The sequence below is a fragment of the Colletotrichum aenigma genome (assembly GCF_013390185.1).
Source record: "Colletotrichum aenigma strain Cg56 chromosome Unknown KSG_Cg56_contig08, whole genome shotgun sequence".
Taxonomy (NCBI): domain Eukaryota; kingdom Fungi; phylum Ascomycota; class Sordariomycetes; order Glomerellales; family Glomerellaceae; genus Colletotrichum; species Colletotrichum aenigma.
Window position 1 is genome coordinate 1,867,780 of NW_023500914.1, and position 19,869 is coordinate 1,887,648.

The 19,869-nt window shown below is 54.4% G+C and overlaps 8 protein-coding genes across 8 annotated transcripts; 4 read left to right on the forward strand and 4 right to left on the reverse strand.

Moving 5' to 3' along the window:
- Nucleotides 1–887: 887 nt before the first annotated feature.
- CGCA056_v012037 (uncharacterized protein) lies at nt 888–1,667 on the forward strand (the record flags this gene model as incomplete). Its single annotated transcript, XM_037327281.1, has 1 exon — nt 888–1,667. One exon carries the CDS (start codon nt 888–890, stop codon nt 1,665–1,667), a length of 780 nt encoding a protein of 259 aa, XP_037174023.1.
- Nucleotides 1,668–6,764: 5,097 nt separating this feature from the next.
- On the reverse strand, nt 6,765–8,034 carry CGCA056_v012038 (putative oxidoreductase; the record flags this gene model as incomplete). Its single annotated transcript, XM_037327282.1, has 2 exons — nt 6,765–7,530; nt 7,583–8,034. The coding sequence occupies 2 exons, from the start codon at nt 8,032–8,034 to the stop codon at nt 6,765–6,767; spliced, it is 1,218 nt and encodes a 405-aa protein (XP_037174522.1).
- A 284-nt stretch (nt 8,035–8,318) lies between these two features.
- Nucleotides 8,319–9,233, forward strand: CGCA056_v012039 (putative oxidoreductase; the record flags this gene model as incomplete). Its single annotated transcript, XM_037327283.1, has 4 exons — nt 8,319–8,504; nt 8,561–8,722; nt 8,775–9,145; nt 9,197–9,233. 4 exons carry the CDS (start codon nt 8,319–8,321, stop codon nt 9,231–9,233), a joined length of 756 nt encoding a protein of 251 aa, XP_037174521.1.
- Nucleotides 9,234–10,616: 1,383 nt separating this feature from the next.
- ncb2 (Negative cofactor 2 complex subunit beta) lies at nt 10,617–11,505 on the forward strand (the record flags this gene model as incomplete). Its single annotated transcript, XM_037327284.1, has 4 exons — nt 10,617–10,638; nt 10,987–11,013; nt 11,064–11,323; nt 11,398–11,505. 4 exons carry the CDS (start codon nt 10,617–10,619, stop codon nt 11,503–11,505), a joined length of 417 nt encoding a protein of 138 aa, XP_037173771.1.
- A 481-nt stretch (nt 11,506–11,986) lies between these two features.
- On the reverse strand, nt 11,987–12,690 carry CGCA056_v012041 (uncharacterized protein; the record flags this gene model as incomplete). The annotated part of the gene is made up of 2 exons (XM_037327285.1): nt 11,987–12,501; nt 12,564–12,690. The coding sequence occupies 2 exons, from the start codon at nt 12,688–12,690 to the stop codon at nt 11,987–11,989; spliced, it is 642 nt and encodes a 213-aa protein (XP_037173772.1).
- A 535-nt stretch (nt 12,691–13,225) lies between these two features.
- Nucleotides 13,226–14,011, forward strand: Prp38 (Pre-mRNA-splicing factor 38; the record flags this gene model as incomplete). Its single annotated transcript, XM_037327286.1, has 1 exon — nt 13,226–14,011. The coding sequence occupies one exon, from the start codon at nt 13,226–13,228 to the stop codon at nt 14,009–14,011; it is 786 nt and encodes a 261-aa protein (XP_037173773.1).
- Nucleotides 14,012–14,189: 178 nt separating this feature from the next.
- Nucleotides 14,190–15,765, reverse strand: CGCA056_v012043 (Glutamyl-tRNA(Gln) amidotransferase subunit A; the record flags this gene model as incomplete). The annotated part of the gene is made up of 2 exons (XM_037327287.1): nt 14,190–15,592; nt 15,645–15,765. 2 exons carry the CDS (start codon nt 15,763–15,765, stop codon nt 14,190–14,192), a joined length of 1,524 nt encoding a protein of 507 aa, XP_037173774.1.
- A 2,409-nt stretch (nt 15,766–18,174) lies between these two features.
- Nucleotides 18,175–19,307, reverse strand: RSB1-0 (Sphingoid long-chain base transporter RSB1; the record flags this gene model as incomplete). Its single annotated transcript, XM_037327288.1, has 5 exons — nt 18,175–18,179; nt 18,248–18,363; nt 18,413–18,826; nt 18,889–18,949; nt 19,010–19,307. The coding sequence occupies 5 exons, from the start codon at nt 19,305–19,307 to the stop codon at nt 18,175–18,177; spliced, it is 894 nt and encodes a 297-aa protein (XP_037173767.1).
- Nucleotides 19,308–19,869: the final 562 nt, after the last annotated feature.

Genomic DNA, 19,869 nt, shown 5'->3' on the forward strand with positions numbered 1-19,869 from the left:
TGAACCCCCCACACCCTTGCTCAGCTGCACCCCGTCCCGTGAACGCGGTGAGAGCGAAGATGAAAAAACTAAGACTGCGTACCTTAGGTACCACCGCCGGTTCCCATACGTACCGCTCGTTGTAGTGTGGCTCACACACACACGCACACCACGACCTTCACTAGCTTCCCTGCCTGTTCTCGTCTATCCTTCTTTCAGCCCAGATCGTCAGGGACCTTGGCCCGCGTGCGCTGCCAGTCCACTTTGGCGGTCCTGCGGTGTGCGTGTGAGCGTGTGCAGTGTGTGCAGAGCTAAAGCTGCCCATGTCTGTCCATTGCTGTTTCCTGCTCGATGCTCCGCTGCCGGTTTGCTCATCCCATCCCCACGCTTGGCAGGCAGATGCGTTGTGGCTTTTGGCCGCCCCAGAATGCCTGTTTTCGTCCATCATCGAGTTTTATAATAAGACCCGATGCCCGCTTTCGTTTCCTCAACCTCATGCCCTGTCCCGGTCTGCCCCCCCTCTGATCATCCTCAACCAACTCCCGACCCTTGTCACACACTCACACAAACCACACTCCTTGAACAACTTTTAAACTTATTACATGCCCTGTGTGGTATAACTCTGTGGTAACATATCATATCCACCCGCCCGTCCACGGCTTTGCAGCAGCACTCATAAGCCTCACTCTCAACCTTTCTTCTTCCCATCACCGGGTGTTTCCTTCTCTCACCTCGCGATATATATCACATCCCAACAATCCGGATCAGGAACAGCAGGAAGGGAAGCAAGGGCGACTACATTTCGCATCTATATATAACAACACCCGCCCACGCACGACTGCCAACGACACTTGGCTCACCATCCTCTACGGGTATCACCACTTACACACACACACACAACCCATACAATGTTCGGCTCAACAACATCACCATCGTCCTCAAGAAAGGGCAAATGCCCCCGCGAGGCAATGCACACCCGCAAGCCCTCCCTCTCCAACTCCGTCTCCAGCAACGACTCCTCCTCGACACAATCAACCCGCTCCTCAGGCAGCACAATCCGCCACACCCGCAGGCTCGACTTCGACCCCCTCTCGCTGCACCCGACCTTCCAACCACCACCAGGCCGCCTCTTCGAGCGCCCCCTCATCCACAACTCCCAGGCCATCGAAGACGCCGTCCTCGACTCCTACTTCTCCTCCCAGGAGGCCGCCCTCGCGGAGCACCAGCAAAAGACAAAGGCCGCCTTCGCCGCCGCCGTGCCCAGCATGCCCCAGCCGCCCGTCGACTCCCCGCGCACCCCGATCGACCAGCAGCGCTCCCGCGAGCACGCCGCCGAGGGCGACGACTACTTCCTCTTCAAGGTGCAGCAGCACATCGCCGCCACGCGCCCGCAGCTGCCGCGCTCCCACTGGTCCGAGTCCACCGTCCAGACGCTCGACATGTCCTCTCCGGACGAGGAGGATGACGACGTCGACGCCGACGGCGACGGCAGCATCGTCGACGAGGAGCGCCCCGTGCGCGAGTCCCGGTGGCAGAACTTTTCCCACAAGAGGAACTCACCGCCAAAGCGCCCGCAGATGAAGTCCCTCGACAGCGTGGAGGACTTTCTCAAGCGCGGCGGGTGGAAGAGGCGGGGCATCGTCTTCGACGGCGAGAGCACCCGGCACTCCGACCCCAGCTTGTTCTAAAGCTTTCATCTTTACCTACTATTACTCAACACTCCCACCACTCACTTTTATTTGTTAGTCTTTTGGTTTGTCTGCTCGGTACTTCGGAAGCGGGAAGGGGAAAAAACGGCGATTGCTTCATTCGGCTGGCTTTTTTTATAACGCCTTTACGATACAACACTAGCGGGCGTTGACTTTGATCTTTTTTTCTTCTCTTTGTTCAGCAAGCCTTCCTCTGTATTGGTTCTTCTTCTTATTCCCCCCCCCCTTCTGGATTACCAGATTCATCCACTCAGATTTTGGGTTCTTCACTGCTGTAAGACTACTGCTTCAAGACTTTTTTTTTTTTTTTTTTTTTTCTTTACCGGGGGGTCTGAGAGCCCAAAGGGACCAAAAACGGACGGTCTGGGGGTCCAAGGTCTGGTCGTTACGTCATTTTTTGGGCATACACAAAAAAGGGGATTGCGTCCGTTGCTGTGCACGGGCAGCTGTCAACCAGGGGACCGGGAGATTTGTGAACACGAGCAAGGAGATGCGCTACGCCACGCGCGACCGCGTTACTGAAGAAAGCATATCATATAGCATCATCTTCATATTGTAATTTTATTCAAAACCTGGCAGGATTTTTATGCTGCAAAAAAACCCATTTTCCCAACCAACTCTTACGTCGTGTTTAGTGTCGTGTCGTCAGACTATGTGAAATGCGTGTGAATGATATCAGCACTCGTATGCAGGTAGGTCATGTCATGGAAACCGGTGCATGTGTGTGTGTGTGTGTGTGTGTGTGTGTGTGCATGTGCTGCTCCTCCAACAAGAAAAAAATGGATTCGTCTGACTTCACATCTCATGTCACATTGCAACGTGACGATCTCTCGTCTCTCGTCTTATCCCTAGCTGTCCGCCAAGCACATGCACACCGAGACAAGGATGCTAATGACCGTCGAAGAACGACGAACCTGTGCCCACCGAAGAACGAGTGGGTGGGCTTTTCGGCGGAGATGCACGCGCTGCCAGAAAGAAAACTTTAGTCAGGAACCAGGAACAGGAAACATGGCCAACGCCGCCCCCCCCCCCCGTCCCCTCGGGCATCTCTAATTCATCCCATCAGCCGCGACAACCGCAGCGGGAAATCCATCAAATCAATCATGGAATCAGTCCCATGACCATGAGCTTCGCGGCTGCCCTTGCTAGTCGCTTCTCCCCCGCTCCGCTGTCGTTAGCCGCATGCAAGGTACCCAACTTCGCGCCCCAGAAGCTGCAGCAGCTCTCTTGCAGTTCCCTCAATTTCGCCAGGGGGCCTGAAGAGGGTGCTGACCGCTTGCAGCTTAGCCCAAGGCACCGCAGCTTGCATCTCTCTAGTGCGCGTGACCCGTCTGCTGGGAATAGGTAGGCAGGCAGGCAAGCCGAAAACTCCCATCCCATGTTCAAAAGCCCGGATCCGAAGGTGCTCTCAGCAGCAAAGGACACAATACCAAGCGGAGGGGATGAACAATCACAATCTCCGGCGACATTCCAAACATTGCGGCTTAAACTCTCACCGACGGCGAGAGCGAGGACAGGACCCCACTGAATACGCTCAAAGCACGGAGAACATCTTTTTTCACCTCTTCACAATGGTCTGCCCCCGCCCAGCGGACGCCGGCAACTCGCCAAGAAGGACCGAATCGTGGTGGTGGTGGTGGTGGTGATAGAGTCCCTCTCTCTGGTCGTGCTGGTTCGGTGTGGTGGTCTGCCTGCATGCAGTTGGTTGGTTGGTCGATCGCAGGTTCCGCTCCCCGCATCCGCACCGGAGGTCATTCGCAACGGAAATAGCCCGACGGGCGAGACGACAGAAAAAAAAAAAAAAAAAAAAAAAAAAAATTCAAATCCATCGGCGCAAAAATTTCGTGATGAGGGTCGGTCAGCAGCTTTACTGCTTACAGACAAAGGGAAGAGAGAGAGAGGAAAGAAGTGCTGCCCGCCAAGCCCGCTCGGATTTGAGGCCGCCAAGCAACTACGCCTTCCCATTGGACTACCAAGAGGGTTCGTTGGGAAGAGGGTGGTCTCATTTCTGAACGCTACCGGGCCTGCGGATTACGATTCTTTCAGCTGTTCGCGTCCGCGCCGGCCGTGGACGGGCACCTTAGCATAGGTAGCTTCGCAATTTTGTTCGTCCAATGTTTGGGGGTTGGTTCGGAGGCGGAGACCGAAGCTACCTACCTATCTTACTACGGGATCCCCCCTCTCAGGTACCATCGTCGCTAAGGTTTTGCGCCGCCACAGCTGTGTGTACCCGTGTAAGTTTGCTCCCACGTGGATGTGAAGGGCACATGGCATGCTGCGGATACGACGCTGCGGATGTCCTCGGAAACGTCTCAGCTTTCGGAGTGACATTGTAAGTTTCTGGCCCCAGCCGCTGGGAGGAAATCAAATTGTTTCCCTATTGTCCGCGCCCGCGTACTCGTCGTCGTCGTGTGGCGGAGTCGTTGATAGTTTGCTTGGTGTGCGAATGCTTCGTAAGGCCGTACCTTACGGACCTCAGCTAGGGGATTCACCTCCCGGCACTCGATTAGTAGAGCTCGTGAACAGAGTTCAGCGGGACAAGGGCTCCGGGCAGACAGAGAGATTGAGCAAGGTCAAATCTCCCTCCAGGGCTACCGTTTGTCTACTGATCACGGGAACGAATGTGATTGCTCATCACGGTGGTCTTAGCCAGAGCCCTACGGGTGCGGTGATTAGCTAGCTTACGAGACGACCCTGGCGATGGCCTTTCTTTCCCGAACATATGGGAATTGTCAAAGCTGTCAAAACATGGGTGTTGCTGATGCTCATCACTTGAGACATGGCACTTGCGCTCAATACTTGCACTCTTTTCGGGAGATGGGTGGGTTCGGTGTTCGGAGGGTGGGAGAGGAGGCTTGCGGTTCCTGCAGCCTGCACCTTTGACAGGCAGCGCCGAAGGAAAGCCACAAGCCTGGCGCCTGCCCATCCGTCCATTCATCGGATCAGGTCCGGATAGATCACCGCTGACTGGCACCGGCGACCGTTTGCGCTTACGGCGGCGGCCTTGGAGGGAGGGGAGGGGAGGGGAAGATGGCATATCGAGATCGTGAAGGACGCCGACCATCGACGGGGCACGGTCGTCTGAGGCGTTCCTTGGATCTGCTGATGTCTTTCTTCTCTGTACGAAGAGGCCGGCCTCTCTCCGCCAGGCACATCAATTCACACACACACACAAGCGCGATCTACGCTTCCCGTGGAGAGCGTGGGAACAGATTGGCCGGGTGCCTGAGTCAACGGCCATGGGTTTCCGTTAATTGGCGGTGATGACAGTGGGTGGTTCCGGTGGCTGTTGAGGCGGTTGATCGACAGTTCCAAGGCCTTGGAATCGTTGGTTTGAGATTTTTCTCAGGCTGGGCCTCTTTTTTTGTTCCCTCCTAAAACTTTTGATCAAGATGACTTCATCTCGTTCCAGCTTGTCAGAGAAACATGGAGCCCCCGCCCCATCAAACCACGGTCCACGATGAAAGACGGGACGACGGCAGCTATCAAAAAGACGGTGTCATGAGTCGTGACAGCTTCACGAACGGGTCTGTGCATCGTCATTGATGGGGAGGGAGGTTGAGGTTCGCGGCAGACATTTGCCGGGTTTTTACAGGCATGGAGTGTGCATCGTCATGGGCGATGAGAGCCTCAATGCATCTACGAATGAAGTTGTCGAATTATGCGGGAGAAAGGAGAGACACAGAATAGGGGGATGAGACAGTTCGGGTGAGGCTGAGTTGTTGTCAGACAATGCGGCGAAGCGTAGCCTCGTCCTACTGCTTGACGTGTGGCAAATTGAGATGTCGTCGTTGCGATGCAGAAAGAAGCAAAAAGCCTCTTCCCCAGTCTGCGTCCAGGGGGCTTGGACAAAGCTGCCTGGGAGGAGCTCTCTTCGCCCTGCCGACCGAAGGATGAGGCTGCGTTGCCCCGGACGAGAAAGACAGGGGACCCGAATTGGGGACATCATTATCTGAGCCAGACTATCGGTTTCACTCGCCAGGCATCTTCCCGTCCTTCAGCTCTGCCTGTTCTTCGTTTTTTCTTAAATCCTTAGCCATTAAAATCTCTGACGATAGTTGACCGGGATGAAGACTTGTGGTGGTTGAAGACAGGCAAGGGGACGGGAAGACAGAGGTAGCCACAACGAGGTAAGAACGGAGATACGGAAATAGAGAACAGGGACAGGAACAGGAAGAAGAAACAATTCGCCCGACGGCCGTCTTCGGTAACGATGCTCCGTGGAAATGTGCAAAGACCTTTCCCGGCTACACGGAGTTGTGATCGGGATGCGGCACGTCCGCCCAGCGCGCAATGTCCGAATGTTCCCTGCACATCCCCAGTAATTAAGCTACATGCACCGCTCGCGCTATCTTTACGCAGATTCCCAATCCGTACAATGCCGCGAAAAGGTACCGATAGCAACAGAGCTTTCTCGGGTTCCCTCTTTTTCTTTCTGTTCAAGTTGTTCTCTTGTTACGTCTGCATTCGTATCCCATGATCCCCACCCCCTGGTCTAGTTCGAGTGGATAACAGGGCAAACTACTCCGTCGCTTCTTAGCACGGACGGCTATTTCTGGGTAAAGTTGACGAAAAGATTCTTACGAGAAGCGGGCGGATCCTGTTATGGAAGACTCTGGCACGTTGGCAGGGAAGCCGTCTCGACACCAGACGAACTCGATGGATCGTGATGGAGCTGCCCAGAGGCCGTCGCAGCCGCGCCAGGCGTTTCGGACGTTGGAGACGCGGAGGTCGTTCGGAGCGGGGAGTGGTTCGCTCAGCTGCGATTGCTGCACACCATCCCTTCCGACGATGGCACTAGTGCACTACGGCAAGCGCGACCTGCCAAGCTGCGCCACGCGCATGAACCCATCACCAGGTGTGGCGGCGCGACGTGTGTGGGGGGGATGCTGATCGTGATGTCGGCATGCCCATTGGCTTGGGACCGTTGAAGTCATGGAGGCGAATCAAGGAGAGGGGGGCAGGCGCTATCGTTTGCTTTGACAACATCATCACGATCATGGCATGACTTTCGGTAGAGATTTGTGGATTATACGGGTTGCTTGGGACGGGGTGAATGTACATTGCGCGCGGGGTTCATGTTAGTCCCAGCCGCGAGATATCGGCGCTCAGCTTCCGTCCTTGCATCATCTCCGCCATCACTTTCCCTGTCCCGAGGCTGAGGCTGATGCCCCAGGGCCCGTGGCCGGCCGCGAGGAAGACGCCGCCCTCGGCGCCGGGGCGGGTTGATACCCCGTCTCCGAGACGGGAGTCCGGGATGCGGGTCAGAATGGGTTCCCCGGACGCCGTCACGGGGCGGAAGCAGAGGCCTTTCCTGACGACTTCGAGATCACCTTCTGGTACGTGGATAATGCTCCCCGCCGTTTGTTGAAGCTGGTCTATCGCGGCTGGCGAGATTGGTGTTTGGCCCGGTAAGTCTGGAAGGGGGAGCTCTGGAGCGTTGACGCCGGCAATGTAGATATGTCCACCGACGCGAGAAAAGAGCTCTGGCGAGAACCCGGCTCTGTCAGTGCCGAAGATGGCGTGGCAGCCTGTTTGCGTTGTGTCGTCGCCTGGAGTTTTGATGACGAGGGAGTGACCTGCCAGGCTGGAGATGGGCAGCTCAATGGACGCGCCGGGGAAGAGCTGCGTAAAGACGCGCGGGGACCAGGCGCCTGCAGCGATCACGAGGCGTGTGCAGGGAACGTCGGTCTCTGTGGAAGAATTCGTGTCACCAATGCAAACTGTCGAGAGCTCGCCGCGGAGGTCGGTGTTGATGGAGAGAGCTGTAGCTGGGTGGTGGAGGTGGACGCCCTCTGACTTGCATGTTTCGAGCAGGAAGTTGCAGAGGCGTAGGGGTTCCCTGTTATCGTGTGAGATTTCACATGCGAAAAATGCCGTGGATGGATACGCACACTTGACCGGTCGTTTCTGAGTCTCCAATAACTTGGACATCGTCGCCGGCGGCACGGCGTAGCCACGAAGGGCCGTCGCCGTGTGTCTCAACGGCTTCGACAACGTCGGCTCGGCTGCCCCCTTCACTTAGCCATCTCTCGCCATTCCTGCTCTTCTTGATGGGCGCAGCCGCATGGCTGTAAGTCGTACTCGTTGACCAACCCCATCTCTCTCTGCCATTATTCTCCTCCGCAAGTCTTTTGTGTTCATCAAAACTCAGAGCTCCAAGGGATGCAGACTTGGCCGAGAACCAGTCGCGCGCAAGGAAGCCCCCGGCATACCCAGATGCAGAAGCAAACAGCTCCGGTGATGGCTCAACGAGATGGATAGTCGATCCAGGCTGGTGGTCAGCAAGGTAATGGGCTATCGACAAGCCGATGATGCCCGAGCCCAGAATAACTGTCGAACTCATTGTGAAAACATGTCACTTTGAGGAGTAATATCGTGAACAATGACGTTATGGTCCAACACCTCAGGGAGCTTCCCAGACAGCACCGAGCTGGGACCCCGCCATCTTGATAAGATAAGCTGGCCCCCGCTCCACCACACACAGAGGCAGGCCGGACCCATTGACTTCGGGTGGCGCAAGCCTGCAGCTCCATCCAGAGGTGCAGACTCTTTTTCCCGCGGTTGCGCTGCTTTTTTGGTGTTTGAGAAAGAAACCTGTCTTGCCATAGATCAGCACAACGCGTTACAATGTCTGCCAAAGTGATCATCGTCACCGGCGCCAGCCGCGGCATCGGCCTGGCTATCGCCCAGTACCTGTTGAAGGACTCGCACAAGGTCGTGTTGGCAGCGAGGTCCAAGGACCAACTGGAGGCTCTCAAGTCCGCGCATCCTGGACAGGTCGAGTATGTTGCGGGAGACTTGGGTGATCTCAAGGTGAGGGCGTCACTTCGCGGCTGCGTGGCGTTGATAGGGAAGGCTGACACCTGCAGACCATCCCCAAGATCGCCGAGGTGGCTGTCAAGGCCTTCGGCAAGATCGACGGCATTGTGATCAACCACGGCGTATTGGAGCCCGTCTCTCGTCTGGAAAACTTCAACGTCGAGGAATGGAAGCGCGCATACGACATCAACGTCTTCAGTGGACTGGCATTGGTGAGGAAAACGTTTTGTTCACAACTTGATTATTGTCTAACTACTCAAAAAGGTACAAGCCGCTCTATCTGAGCTGCGCAAGTCCAAGGGTTGCGTCCTTTGGGTTTCCTCCGGAGCAGCAACCGGCGCGTACACTGCCTGGGGCGCCTACGGCACCTCCAAGGCTGCCATGAACCACCTCTCCGCCCACTTGGCCGTTGAGGAGCCCGACATCACGAGCATCGCCATGAGCCCCGGTCGCGTCGATACCGCCATGCAGAAGGTCATCCGCGACACCGGCAAGGACCACATGGCCGAGAAGGACCACTCGTCCTTCGTCTCCGACTTTGACAAGGGAGGTCTCCTCAAGCCCGAGCAACCCGGCAACGTGATGGCGCGGTTTGTCGTCAAGCCGGAGCACGCCCTGTCGGGCAAGTACTTCAAGTAGGTCGGGCCATTCCCGTCAACATTTGACAGAAGCTAACCCCATCGCAGGTGGCAAGCTACAGAGCTTTCGGCGTACCAGGAGTAGACTCCAGTGTTTACTAAAAAGTCCAATGTTAGCCAGCTGCTTGAGCCAGTGAGAGCAGAATAGAAAACATTGAATAGATGATGCCTCAGTCGAAAGATGAAAAGCTCATATTTGATTCCACATTGTTTATTCAGGATTAGCATGGAATATGTTTCATCATCATCGGCAAGTTCGCTCAGCGCGAAGCAGAAGTAGAAAGAAAAAAAGTTTGCGCCTACCTTGAACGAGAGAGCTGTAGACGAGGATCGTGAGCAATACGGATCACACATCACTGCTAGTGCACCCTGCAAGCACATCCACGTCAGCATCGAGTCCACGCATGCTGGCTGTCGAACAAGAGTGCGTTGTACAGCAGGTGCTCAGGGGTTATCATTTCTCCGTCTTGGAAGGTCGGTATTTGATAGTACTTTGGACATCATCGCAGGCGCGAAGCGGCGCAAACCACGACGTTGCGGCAAGAACGTAGGCGGGCCAGCTTACATTTTCTGTCTGAAGAGATTTCCGTTAGCTTTGGGTCGCGCCAAAAAGGTGGGCATCAAGAAGCAAGAAAGCTCAAGGTGACAAGTCAGAGAAGTCCGTTTGGCAGGACGGTCATTCACCACTGTATGAGGGGAGTTATTCCTCGTAAGTTTGGGGCGACAACAGAGCTCATCAGGTCGATGGGGGAAAGCGGGAAAAGGAGGCAAAAGGTAAACCTACCAGAGTCAGTCCGGAAGAGGCGCAGAGACGCCAGCGGCTCGAGCAATTGAGCGCATGGTGATTTGTTGTCTCTGCTGTTTGGTGATGCAAGAGAAAGGAAAGCTGAAGCTGCCGTCAAAAATCTGACTTTTAAGGGAAGAAAAAATTTGGAGTGATTGGAGAAGGTGGCCCGTGCTCGGCGGCACGTCGGAAGCTCCTTTCACCGAACGCCGCGCCTGACTGGCTGAGCCCAGGTGGGCAGGTCCAGGTGGATCCATGGATGGGCACAGAAAAAAGTCGTGCACCACACTCATTGTGGCTCGCGCGCATTGAGTGGACAGCCCAAAAAAAAGAGGCAACAGCTGAGGCCTGGGCGCGGGGAGGGTTCAAATGCAGTTGGTGTCCCGCATCCAAATAGCATAAAAGACCCCACCACTAGCAGCCGCCCGAAGAGCGAGCCACACTGTCCCGCGTCTGCTTCACATGTCCGCTCCGCTCCCGTGTTTTTCACCGCCAACCATCTCCGATATAAGTCTATAGACCGGTCTCAGCTCACGGCCACGAACTGCATAGCCAGGTCCTTCAAGGCGGCCTACATTGAAACCATCCGGCTGGGATCTAGCCGGTTCCTCACCCTCTCTTCTTTCGAATACGTCACCGCAACATCTCAACCCATATCTCATTCTTCTCAGTTCATCCTGCGCCATGTCCGACCACGATATCGCCGGTAAGTTGCTCTCAGATTTGTCCAGATATTACATCTTTCATTCGCTCGCCCTTCACCCCCTACGAATGTCCTTATCGGTCATTCGTTGCCGCCGCTCCTCCCTTCCTCGACTGCATGATCGCAATCGGGCTTCCATTCTGTCTGCCCTCATCACAGCTGTCTCGTATAAGACGCTCATCCTGCATATGCACCATGCTGCCTGAGAGCGGCAGTAATGCTCTCTTCATTTATTCAGATGCGCTAGGACATTTTCTGGAAAGACCAGGATGGCCTCATGGGTGCCGTTTCTATGCCTTGCTTCCACACAGCCTGATCTCCAAAAGACTTATTGCTGACACAGCACCATAGGCAACGATGACTTGTCTCTGCCAAAGGGTAAGCCTCTCATCCCGTCTTTCGCTACGGCCAACACTAACGGCCTGCAGCAACCGTCCAAAAAATCGTAACAGAGATCCTCCCGCCCTCCGTAGGCATCGCCTTCTCAAAGGAGGCGCGCGACCTGCTCATCGAGTGCTGCGTCGAGTTCATCACCCTCATCTCCTCCGAGGCCAACGAAATCTCCGAAAAGGAGGCCAAGAAGACCATCGCCTGCGACCACATCACCAAGGCCCTCGAGCAGCTGGGCTTCTCAGACTACGTTCCCGCCGTACTCGAGGCGGCGGCGGAGCACAAAGAAGTCCAAAAGGTACGTTCCCAATCTTAGCCAGCCCCTCCACCTCCGACCCGTGACACCAGTCGAGGCTGACACATCTTCTGCAGGGGCGCGAGAAGAAGGCAAACAAGTTCGCCAACAGCCAGCTTTCCCTCGAGGAGCTCGAGAGGATGCAGCGGGAAGCTTTCCAGGATGCCGCCACTAGGCATGCTTAGACGGCACGACGGGCATGGCGTTTGTGAACAGTGGCTTTGTTTTTAGTTTCATCTTGTTGTTTTCTTGGGGCATGGACACGGCGTTTGAGGGCTTATCATGGAGGAGACGAATCATGACGAATTCACCGCGCTGACGAAATGCATGATTCCGGCTTTACTTTTGCTGTCATGGGGAAAGGGCAGCACACATCATCGATAGCATGGCCTTTATTATCGACGAGAGCATCGTTTACCCTCACTCGGGTCATACGCATGAATACAAAGCTGTGGAATGATATTTTCAGTCCGCGTCGTGCACAACAAACAACGCTTTTCTCGTTTGCGTCGGCCCGAGGCCGTCCCGTCCTATCTACATTGTGTGTACATGATGTAGATCCTAATGATATCGTAAACACCCCTTCATTAACTGCATCCCAGAAATCAGATAACGCCGTGGGTCCCGTATATACTGAGGAAACCTTGATCCATCGCGAAAGAAAGTTCACCATAGTCGTCGCTGGTAGTAGACCGGCTCCTCGCCCTGCGACAAGCGCTTGATCTCCTCCTTGATCAGCCTCCTCCTCTCCGCTCGGCTGATGGGCTTCTCGCTGGCGGCGTCGGGGTCGGGGTGCTTCTGGTCCTTGACCTTCCACCCCTTGATGTTCCTCTCCCGCTCGTCCATCTTCTCCAGGTCTTCCTTGCTCACGCCCGGCTCGTCCTTCTCAGACGAGGAGACCATCTTCTTCCACAGGTCCGACGTCCAGCCCTGCTGGTTCTGTCCGGCGAGCTTCTTCGGGCGTTGCTGCTGCTGCTGCTCGGGCACCGAGGGGTTTACCTCGATGATGATCTGGTCCTGCTTTCCGCCTTCGTACAGGGCGTTGCCGGGTGTATTTTTGAGGTGCTCAGGCACGGTGTACGAGGTCTTGGGTGACGGTCGCGGGTCATAGTCTGGCTTGATGGCTTCCCGCAGCTGGTTCAGCGTGCGTTGCTGGATCACATAGCCGCTGAGGAACAGAGCTGCACCACAAGAGAGGACTGTTGGCAAGAGAATGCGTTTGCATATGCGGCAGGGCGCATACGCGTGACGCGTTGAGAGGTTAGCCGTTTGCTCACTCGTGGACGGGACTGGAATGCGGGAACGGGGCGGGTGTTACCGATGGCGGTGGAGAGGAGGACGGAGACTTGTGACGATGAGAGGAGCACCATGATTGCTGTGCTTTCTCGATCTTTATTTTCTCTGACAATAAATTTGATAGATTTGTATAGAAAGATGGAGTATGTGAAGATGTTCTGCATGCGTTTCACACGGCAGATAGAGACGCCATATCCCCCCGATCCTTTGGCTGCAGTCGCCGCCAGATGTGACGTGGCGGAGGAGTGTGAACTTGGAAGTGGGCTGTTTACTTGGTTCGCGGGGCAACTATCGATAGGCCAGCTGTCAATGGGTGTCATTGGCCGCCAGTGTGGCCGACAACGTTTTTTTCTTACGGCGGATGTCACGCCCAGCGAGCTAGCTTCTGCGTCGCATCGAATCCACCCCACCCGTATCGACCGAGCGTGATCTACTTCACGAGACCAGAGACGCGCAAAGACTCTAGAAAGCTTGGCTTGACGATATCTCGAGCGCAGTAGGTATCGCGCACCCAACGACGCGCCTTCCAATCAGGTCGACCATTGGACCTTCGCAACAAACTCCTCTGCTGTATTGACCCGCCCTTCCACTCGCTCGATCGCCGCAAAGATGAGCAAACCCGACACCATCTACGCCGACGAGCGGCGCTTCCTCGACGAGCGCGGCTCCTCTGCCTCCCTAGCCCCCAATGGCGAGAACCCGGCGACAATCATGGAGAAGGCCGTCCGCGAGCGCATCATCGACGCCTACTTCTACAAAGAGCAGTGCTTCGCCGTCAACGAGGCCGACATCGTCGACCGCGTCGTCGAGCACGTCACCTTCATCGGCGGTACCTACGGCGTAACTCAGAAGCCGACGCCTTTCCTGTGTTTGGCGTTCAAGCTGCTGCAGCTTGCGCCGTCGGACGAGATCCTCGAGACGTACCTGGGCTTCGGCGGCGAGAAGTTCAAGTACCTGCGCGCGCTGGCCGTATTCTACATCCGGATGACAAGGAAGGCGAAGGATGTTTACCTGCTGCTGGAGCCGTTTCTGGAAGACCGGAGGAAGTTGAGAAGAAAGGGACGCGCGGGGACGAGTCTGACGTACATGGATGAGTTCGTGGACGATTTGTTGACAAAGTCGAGAGTTTGCGCGACGAGTTTCAGGGAACTGCCCAAGAGGGTTGATTTGGTGGACTTGGGAGAGTTGGAGGAGAGGATCAGTCCGCTTGGTGATATTGATGAGTTGTTGGAGGAGGCTGAGGAAGAGGAGAGAAGGGAGGCAGGCGAAGGCAGTCCAAGGGAGAATGGTGCTGATGACTCTGAGGGAGAGGTGGTTGAATATAGGAGAGGCAGCGGTGAACCGATGGACGTGGAAAGGAGATCACGATCAAGAAGCCGAGATCGGTCTCTTTAGGTGGAAAAAGTTACGAAATGATACCCAGTCCTCCAGCGAAAGGAGTTACCAAATGCTTCAATTACGAGAATGCTGGAACATTACAATCGTGATATCGTGGGTATATTCTTTTCTAATGTACAAACACAATCGGCTTCTTTCACAGCACAAATGCTGCAGCTGCTGTTCAAGTCTATACTTAAGCAGAAAGCTGACGTAGAAGGTTTTTGGCTACGCCGAGGAGACGTTTGTCGTCCCAGTATTGGCCTATCAGCTGCAGACCGGCCACCTTGCGGCTATCGTCTGCATTCGCATCTGGCGATTCGACCTTGGTCGGGATGCTGATAGCCGGCAAGCCAGCCAAGCTCGCAGGCACCGTGAAGACATCATTCATGTAGACCTGCACCGGCGTCTGCTGCTTAATATCCTCGATCCTGGGCGCAAACGTTGGTGCCGTGGGACACAGCAAGAAGTCCACCTGCGACGGACCAAGCTTGTCCTGCAGCTTGACTTCGTCCTTCATATCGCTCAGATCAAACTGTTGCGGGTCGTAGAGGGAGTTCTCTAGCCGGAATACACGGTCAAAGTCCCTCTGCACAAGCTTCCTCACTCGCTGTGCTTGGATGAAGTAGTTGTCCATGGCTTCGGAGCTCAAGCTGTAGGCACCTAGGAGAATGCGCCGCTTGACCTCGTCGCCAAAGCCGAGACCGCGGGTCTTGGAGTAGAGGACCTCGCCAGCGCCGTCACTCTCGTCACCGCGAGTACCGTAGCGGACGCCGTCGTACTTGGCGAGGTTGGACGACGCTTCAGCAGGGGCGATGACATAGTACGCTGAAAGAGCGTGCTTTGTCGACGGCAAGGAGACAGGGACGATGTCAACGCCAGACTTTTGAAGGAGGCTTGCCGCATTTGTCCAAGCTGCTCGAATATGGGGGTCGAGTTCTTCGATGTTGTACTCGAGAGGAACGCCGATTCTTAGACGTGAGCGGTGATCCGCCTCCTGTTCTTGTTGGCGCTTGCGGAAGCTCTTAGATATAGACGTGGGGTCTTGGGCATCGTGCTCGGCATCTAGGCCAGTGCTGAACATGATATCCTCAATAATGCCCACCTCCCGCGCAAGCAGACTGACGGTATCCAGCGAGTTGGCGTATGGCACCACACCCCATCGCGAAAGCATGCCGTATGACGGTTTGTATCCCACAACTCCACAGTATGCCGCTGGGAGACGAATCGAGCCACCCGTATCTGTACCCAAAGCCACATCCGCATCGCCCGTCTGAACCGCAACCGCACTTCCTCCAGAGCTTCCGCCAGCTGAGGTGGGCGTCGAAGATAACGGGTTTAGCACGGGTCCATGTATCGAGTTCAGAGAGTGCGATCCCATTCCGAACTCATCCATGTTCGTCTTTCCAACTACATGTGCGCCTCGTTCGCGGAGCTGGCGCACGATGGTGGCCTCGTAAGGACTCTTGTGGGAGGAGAGGATGGCGGAGGAGCATGTCGTCGGCAGCTCCTGCGTAGCGATGTTGTCCTTCACAGCCAGCTTGAAGCTCTTCGTTGAGCCGGCTGTCGGAGGGGCAATTGATGCCGCCTCTACGGACTCTGCGATCAGTTAGCTGTGCCCCGCGCAAGTAGGGTGATTGGTCTCCCGTACCCGTCCGCACGAAGTGGTTGAAATCATGGTGCAGTCGCCTTTGGAGGAAGGCTGTCTGCCCAATGCCTGTCGAGTGCAGTGCCCGTGGGCGTAGGCGTGAGAGCTTGACATGAGAGGACATGGGGCCGCGAATGCCAGCCTGTGGAGGTGCTGCTTGGAGCTTCGGGGTTGGGTGACGAGCTTCCACCGCAGATGGCCGATGATTTCGGTGGATGACTAATCATGCATTTCGGACCCACATCAGAACCCCGATGCCCCGTCCGTGACCGTAGACCCGGTGGGGTATTCAGTCTTGAGCACGACTATCTCGTTACCGGAATCACCTGGAGTACGAGCCACCTGCCTTTGTCATACCCTTACTCCACGTACAGTAGTCGTATGATACGGAGATGATGCTTTTCACACAAGCCACGCGTTTCTTCATACAGGTGGCGCCCTCAGCTAGCAATCGTCACAACGTCTTTAGAATCATTACTTATTCACTACGATCATCTAGGAAGGCATTGGCATCTGTGAGATGTTCTATTGTGTCGACATTCAAGATTCAAACAGAATACTATATGTGAAGTTGTACGAAAACCATCCCTCTATGGAACCAATTTGCCAGTCCAATAGTTCCATTAGGATTTGCTTTCATAGCCATAAATAGCTCTTGTTGACGGAGCACTTCTTTTCTGCACACCACGTTAAATGCCTCTGGCTCTCGTCTCTCTGCCACGAAGTCTGGTCCAAATGTTTCGCCCACCACCAAGCGTCAGAAGGTAGACGTGGATAGATTGCTTCCGCGCCATAATGCCGCCCCAAGTCCTCGGCAAGAAAGTTTTTTGCACGAATGAAGATCCTGCGACCTTCAGTCGTCCACTCATACTCTACCAAACAATCTCGGCATCTGATTCCGTGAAGTCCAGGGGCGTTTCTATTCCTGATTCCTCCCAAAAATCTTCCCATTTTACGCGAGGTAGGCTTCATGGAGCACGCGCAACATTCAAACGCGGCGTCGTTGAGATGGTGTTTATAGCACCGGCTTTCACTGTTGGCCTCTCGGAAACAGACACACCGATCAGCACTGACGGCTTCCATCATGTCCACGAAAGACATGTGTCCACACATCAGATCCGGATGTGCTCGGTCCAGTTGTCGCAGAGCCTGTCGCAATGCATCTTTGGTTACGAATCGTCCTCTTTCGACGACACAAACTTGAAACTTCCATGTCAAGATTAAGAAGTTATCCTCAGAATTCGACGTATGTCGTATGACTGGAGATTCCCCTATTCCCCGAAAGGCCGCCATGCAGCTGGTGCAGTCTAGGACGATGGTTTCTCTGCCCCGTCTTCTTGGCGAGTTAAACAAGTAGATAAGAGTAGACCACGTCAGACTTTGGTGAGGGCATATCTTGACTCTGCCTTCCCAAGCAATACACCGACGTGGGCTTTCAGGATCTTGTCCCGTTGGAAATGAGTACGCGGCATGCTTGTAGTTGCAAGCGCTACAGTAGATTTTTGGCTGATCGTGATACCTCTCTTTGAGCTCCATGAACTCGCAATTCGCTGGCCAGTTTGAACGGCATCCACTACAAAGCAAGTCTTTCTGGAGAAGCCTCCTGACTTGCAACTGTCCGGAGTTTCCGATACTTTCACGCCTAAACGCCAACAAGGGATTGCAGGACGTTGGCACGGAGACGGGCGATCGTCTTGATATAACCGATACCCATCGTCGCAGTCGTGAGATCGATCGGGGTTGTTGTGCTGGTTCCGAGTCGTGGAGGTTGGAGAAGCTACCGTGAGAGAAAGCCCCATGAAACAGGACGCAAACTTGTCGAAAGATAAAAGCGTCTTCGGGATCCAGCCAATCCATAATCTCTAATAACAGCTCCCTGGGAATACGGTAGATGGGACTTCGAAGGGCATTTTGCTCTCTTTTGCCTACCCAAGCCACGCTTGGCCCGGTCACAAGATCCCAATAAGAACTCATACAGAATCGTGATATTTCCTGCATTCTGCTGAAATAGTTGAACTGTAATGTGTGGTGGGGAAGTAGATTTAGGTTGTCTTTGGCTGACCAGTCGTGGTAAACGTGGATGGCGGGCGATACTTCCGATGGAAGAGGGAGGGGGCAAGGAAACAAGAATGAGATGAGTGTGAGAAAACAGAAAAGAAAAAAAAAAGAAGAGTCTAAAACTCTGAAACCTTATGCCTTACCATATGCAACGGTTAGATGCTTAAGTTTTCAATGGTAAACATACCTTGATGGACCTAACCTCAACACTATCTTCTGTTCTCTCCGCAACTCATCGTCAGCACATGTCTTATCTCGTCAAAGGTAGGCTGAGATCCTTCGAAAGTGAATTCTCTTCAAATTGCATTGTTATCTCTCAACCCCCAAATTTGCTTGCAAATTTTGAAAAAACCATTTTCGATGATGAGTTTATATGTGAGAAAACATTTTGATGTCAATCCTTCTATTCAATATCTCTAAGGAAACTTGGTATACGAAATGGGTTGCACACGCGTCACTTCTCTGCTCAGACAACTCATACTAATGGTGAGGTGGCTCTGAAGGTCGACTGAATGATGGGTTTTGACTCCTGTCAGTCTCCCCTTTACGGGCATCTTCCATGGCAACGCCTTCATAGCGAGAAACATTTGCAGCTGACTTTCCTCTGCCGAACACCAGGCCGGGATGTCCAATGTTCAAGCAGAATACGGCAATAACCATGACCCTGAATAATGTTAGCGATCTAGCAGTCAAGGGGAAGGAAATATGCTTACGCTGACTCCAAAGCAATGAACAGCGCTTCATCCCGGAACCAGTGACTGAAGTAACCCTCATGCAGCTCTACAATACGGTAGACGCATCGAAGCAGAATGAAGAATGTGCTGAGACCCAAGAAAAGCAGGAAGAACTTGAGCTTTCCGTTCATCTTGGACCGGCCGATCGAGCGGTTGTATCTGACCAAGTAGTCCATGAAGAGGATGGCAAATACCACAAGCGAGAAGACCTGGAAGATCAAGCCTGCCAAGGAGATGTTTACACCTCGGTCGACAGCTTCCTTGGTGGTGCTGACGGAGGATGACCCGCCGCCAACAGCTTGAAGGATCAGGGAGACAACATCGGCGGGGATGAAGATCCAGTAGAAAAGCTTCGGCTTGACCCGGGATAGTGAGGGATCGAGGTGGTTGATGCTATTTCATGCAACTGGTTAGCCGAGGGGCCAGTTTCAATCATGCGGCTCAGGAACAAGTACGTTTGAGAGAGCAGAACATAGATCGCCGCAGAGAAGAAGACGGGCGCGACTGTGATGCAGACTGTAGTGACGTGGCGTAAGCATGAAATCCTCATGGAGACTGATGTGCGTGAACACTGACCGATTTGCATGAGAAATCCTTCAAAGTTGAATGGGTTGTCGTAGATCAGAAGTCGTCCGATGTAGCCGACTATTTCCAAGATGCAGCCACTTATCATGCTTCCCATAAAGCCCCATGTCCTCGACCTAATTCCCTGGATGGCGTGGCCTACCAAGGCAATAGCAAACAGCGAGATGAAGATGGCGCTGGCGGGTACTGAGGGTCGATATTGCAGAATGCTCCATTCGATTGGGCAGAGCTCGAGTGTGCAGTTGGCATTCGGCCCAAAGGCGATCAAGCCGTCAGGTAAGATCGACATTTTGGTACAATCAGGTCCTCTCGCAATGTCTGAACGTGTAGTGACGGCATCATGGTAAAGGTAAGGGCCAGGGCAGGGAAGTCTTCTTATAAAATGTCAGGCTGGTGAAGGGATATTCTGTGCGAAAAAAAGTAGACCACAGGAGTCGAGTGCCCGGTCGTCCGCAGGAATCGGCCAGAATGGGGTTCCGACGACGTCTGCACGTATTAGCAAAAAGTGGCTTAGACATCCTCCGACGTGGCCCACTATCTAGCCGCTTCCCACCAGACGCACGAGAGATCTAATCTAGCCGAATAATACGCTCCCTTCATTGGGCCAGACGGAGTTCACAGGGTGCTAAGCGTGGCATGTTTCCTAACCTTGGGGCCGCCATACGGAAGGCTCGGTGCCTAAATGACGTTTAGATAAGATCACAAAAGAACCGCTGCCACGCCTTTCAAAAGTGTACAATGTTCGCACCGCCCGGTTCACGAACGGACGGGCCTCCCGACGCGCAAGTCGGTCTCCCCAACGCCCGCCCCGAAAATTTGCTCATGAACCTGATCATTGGTCCTGTTTGCAG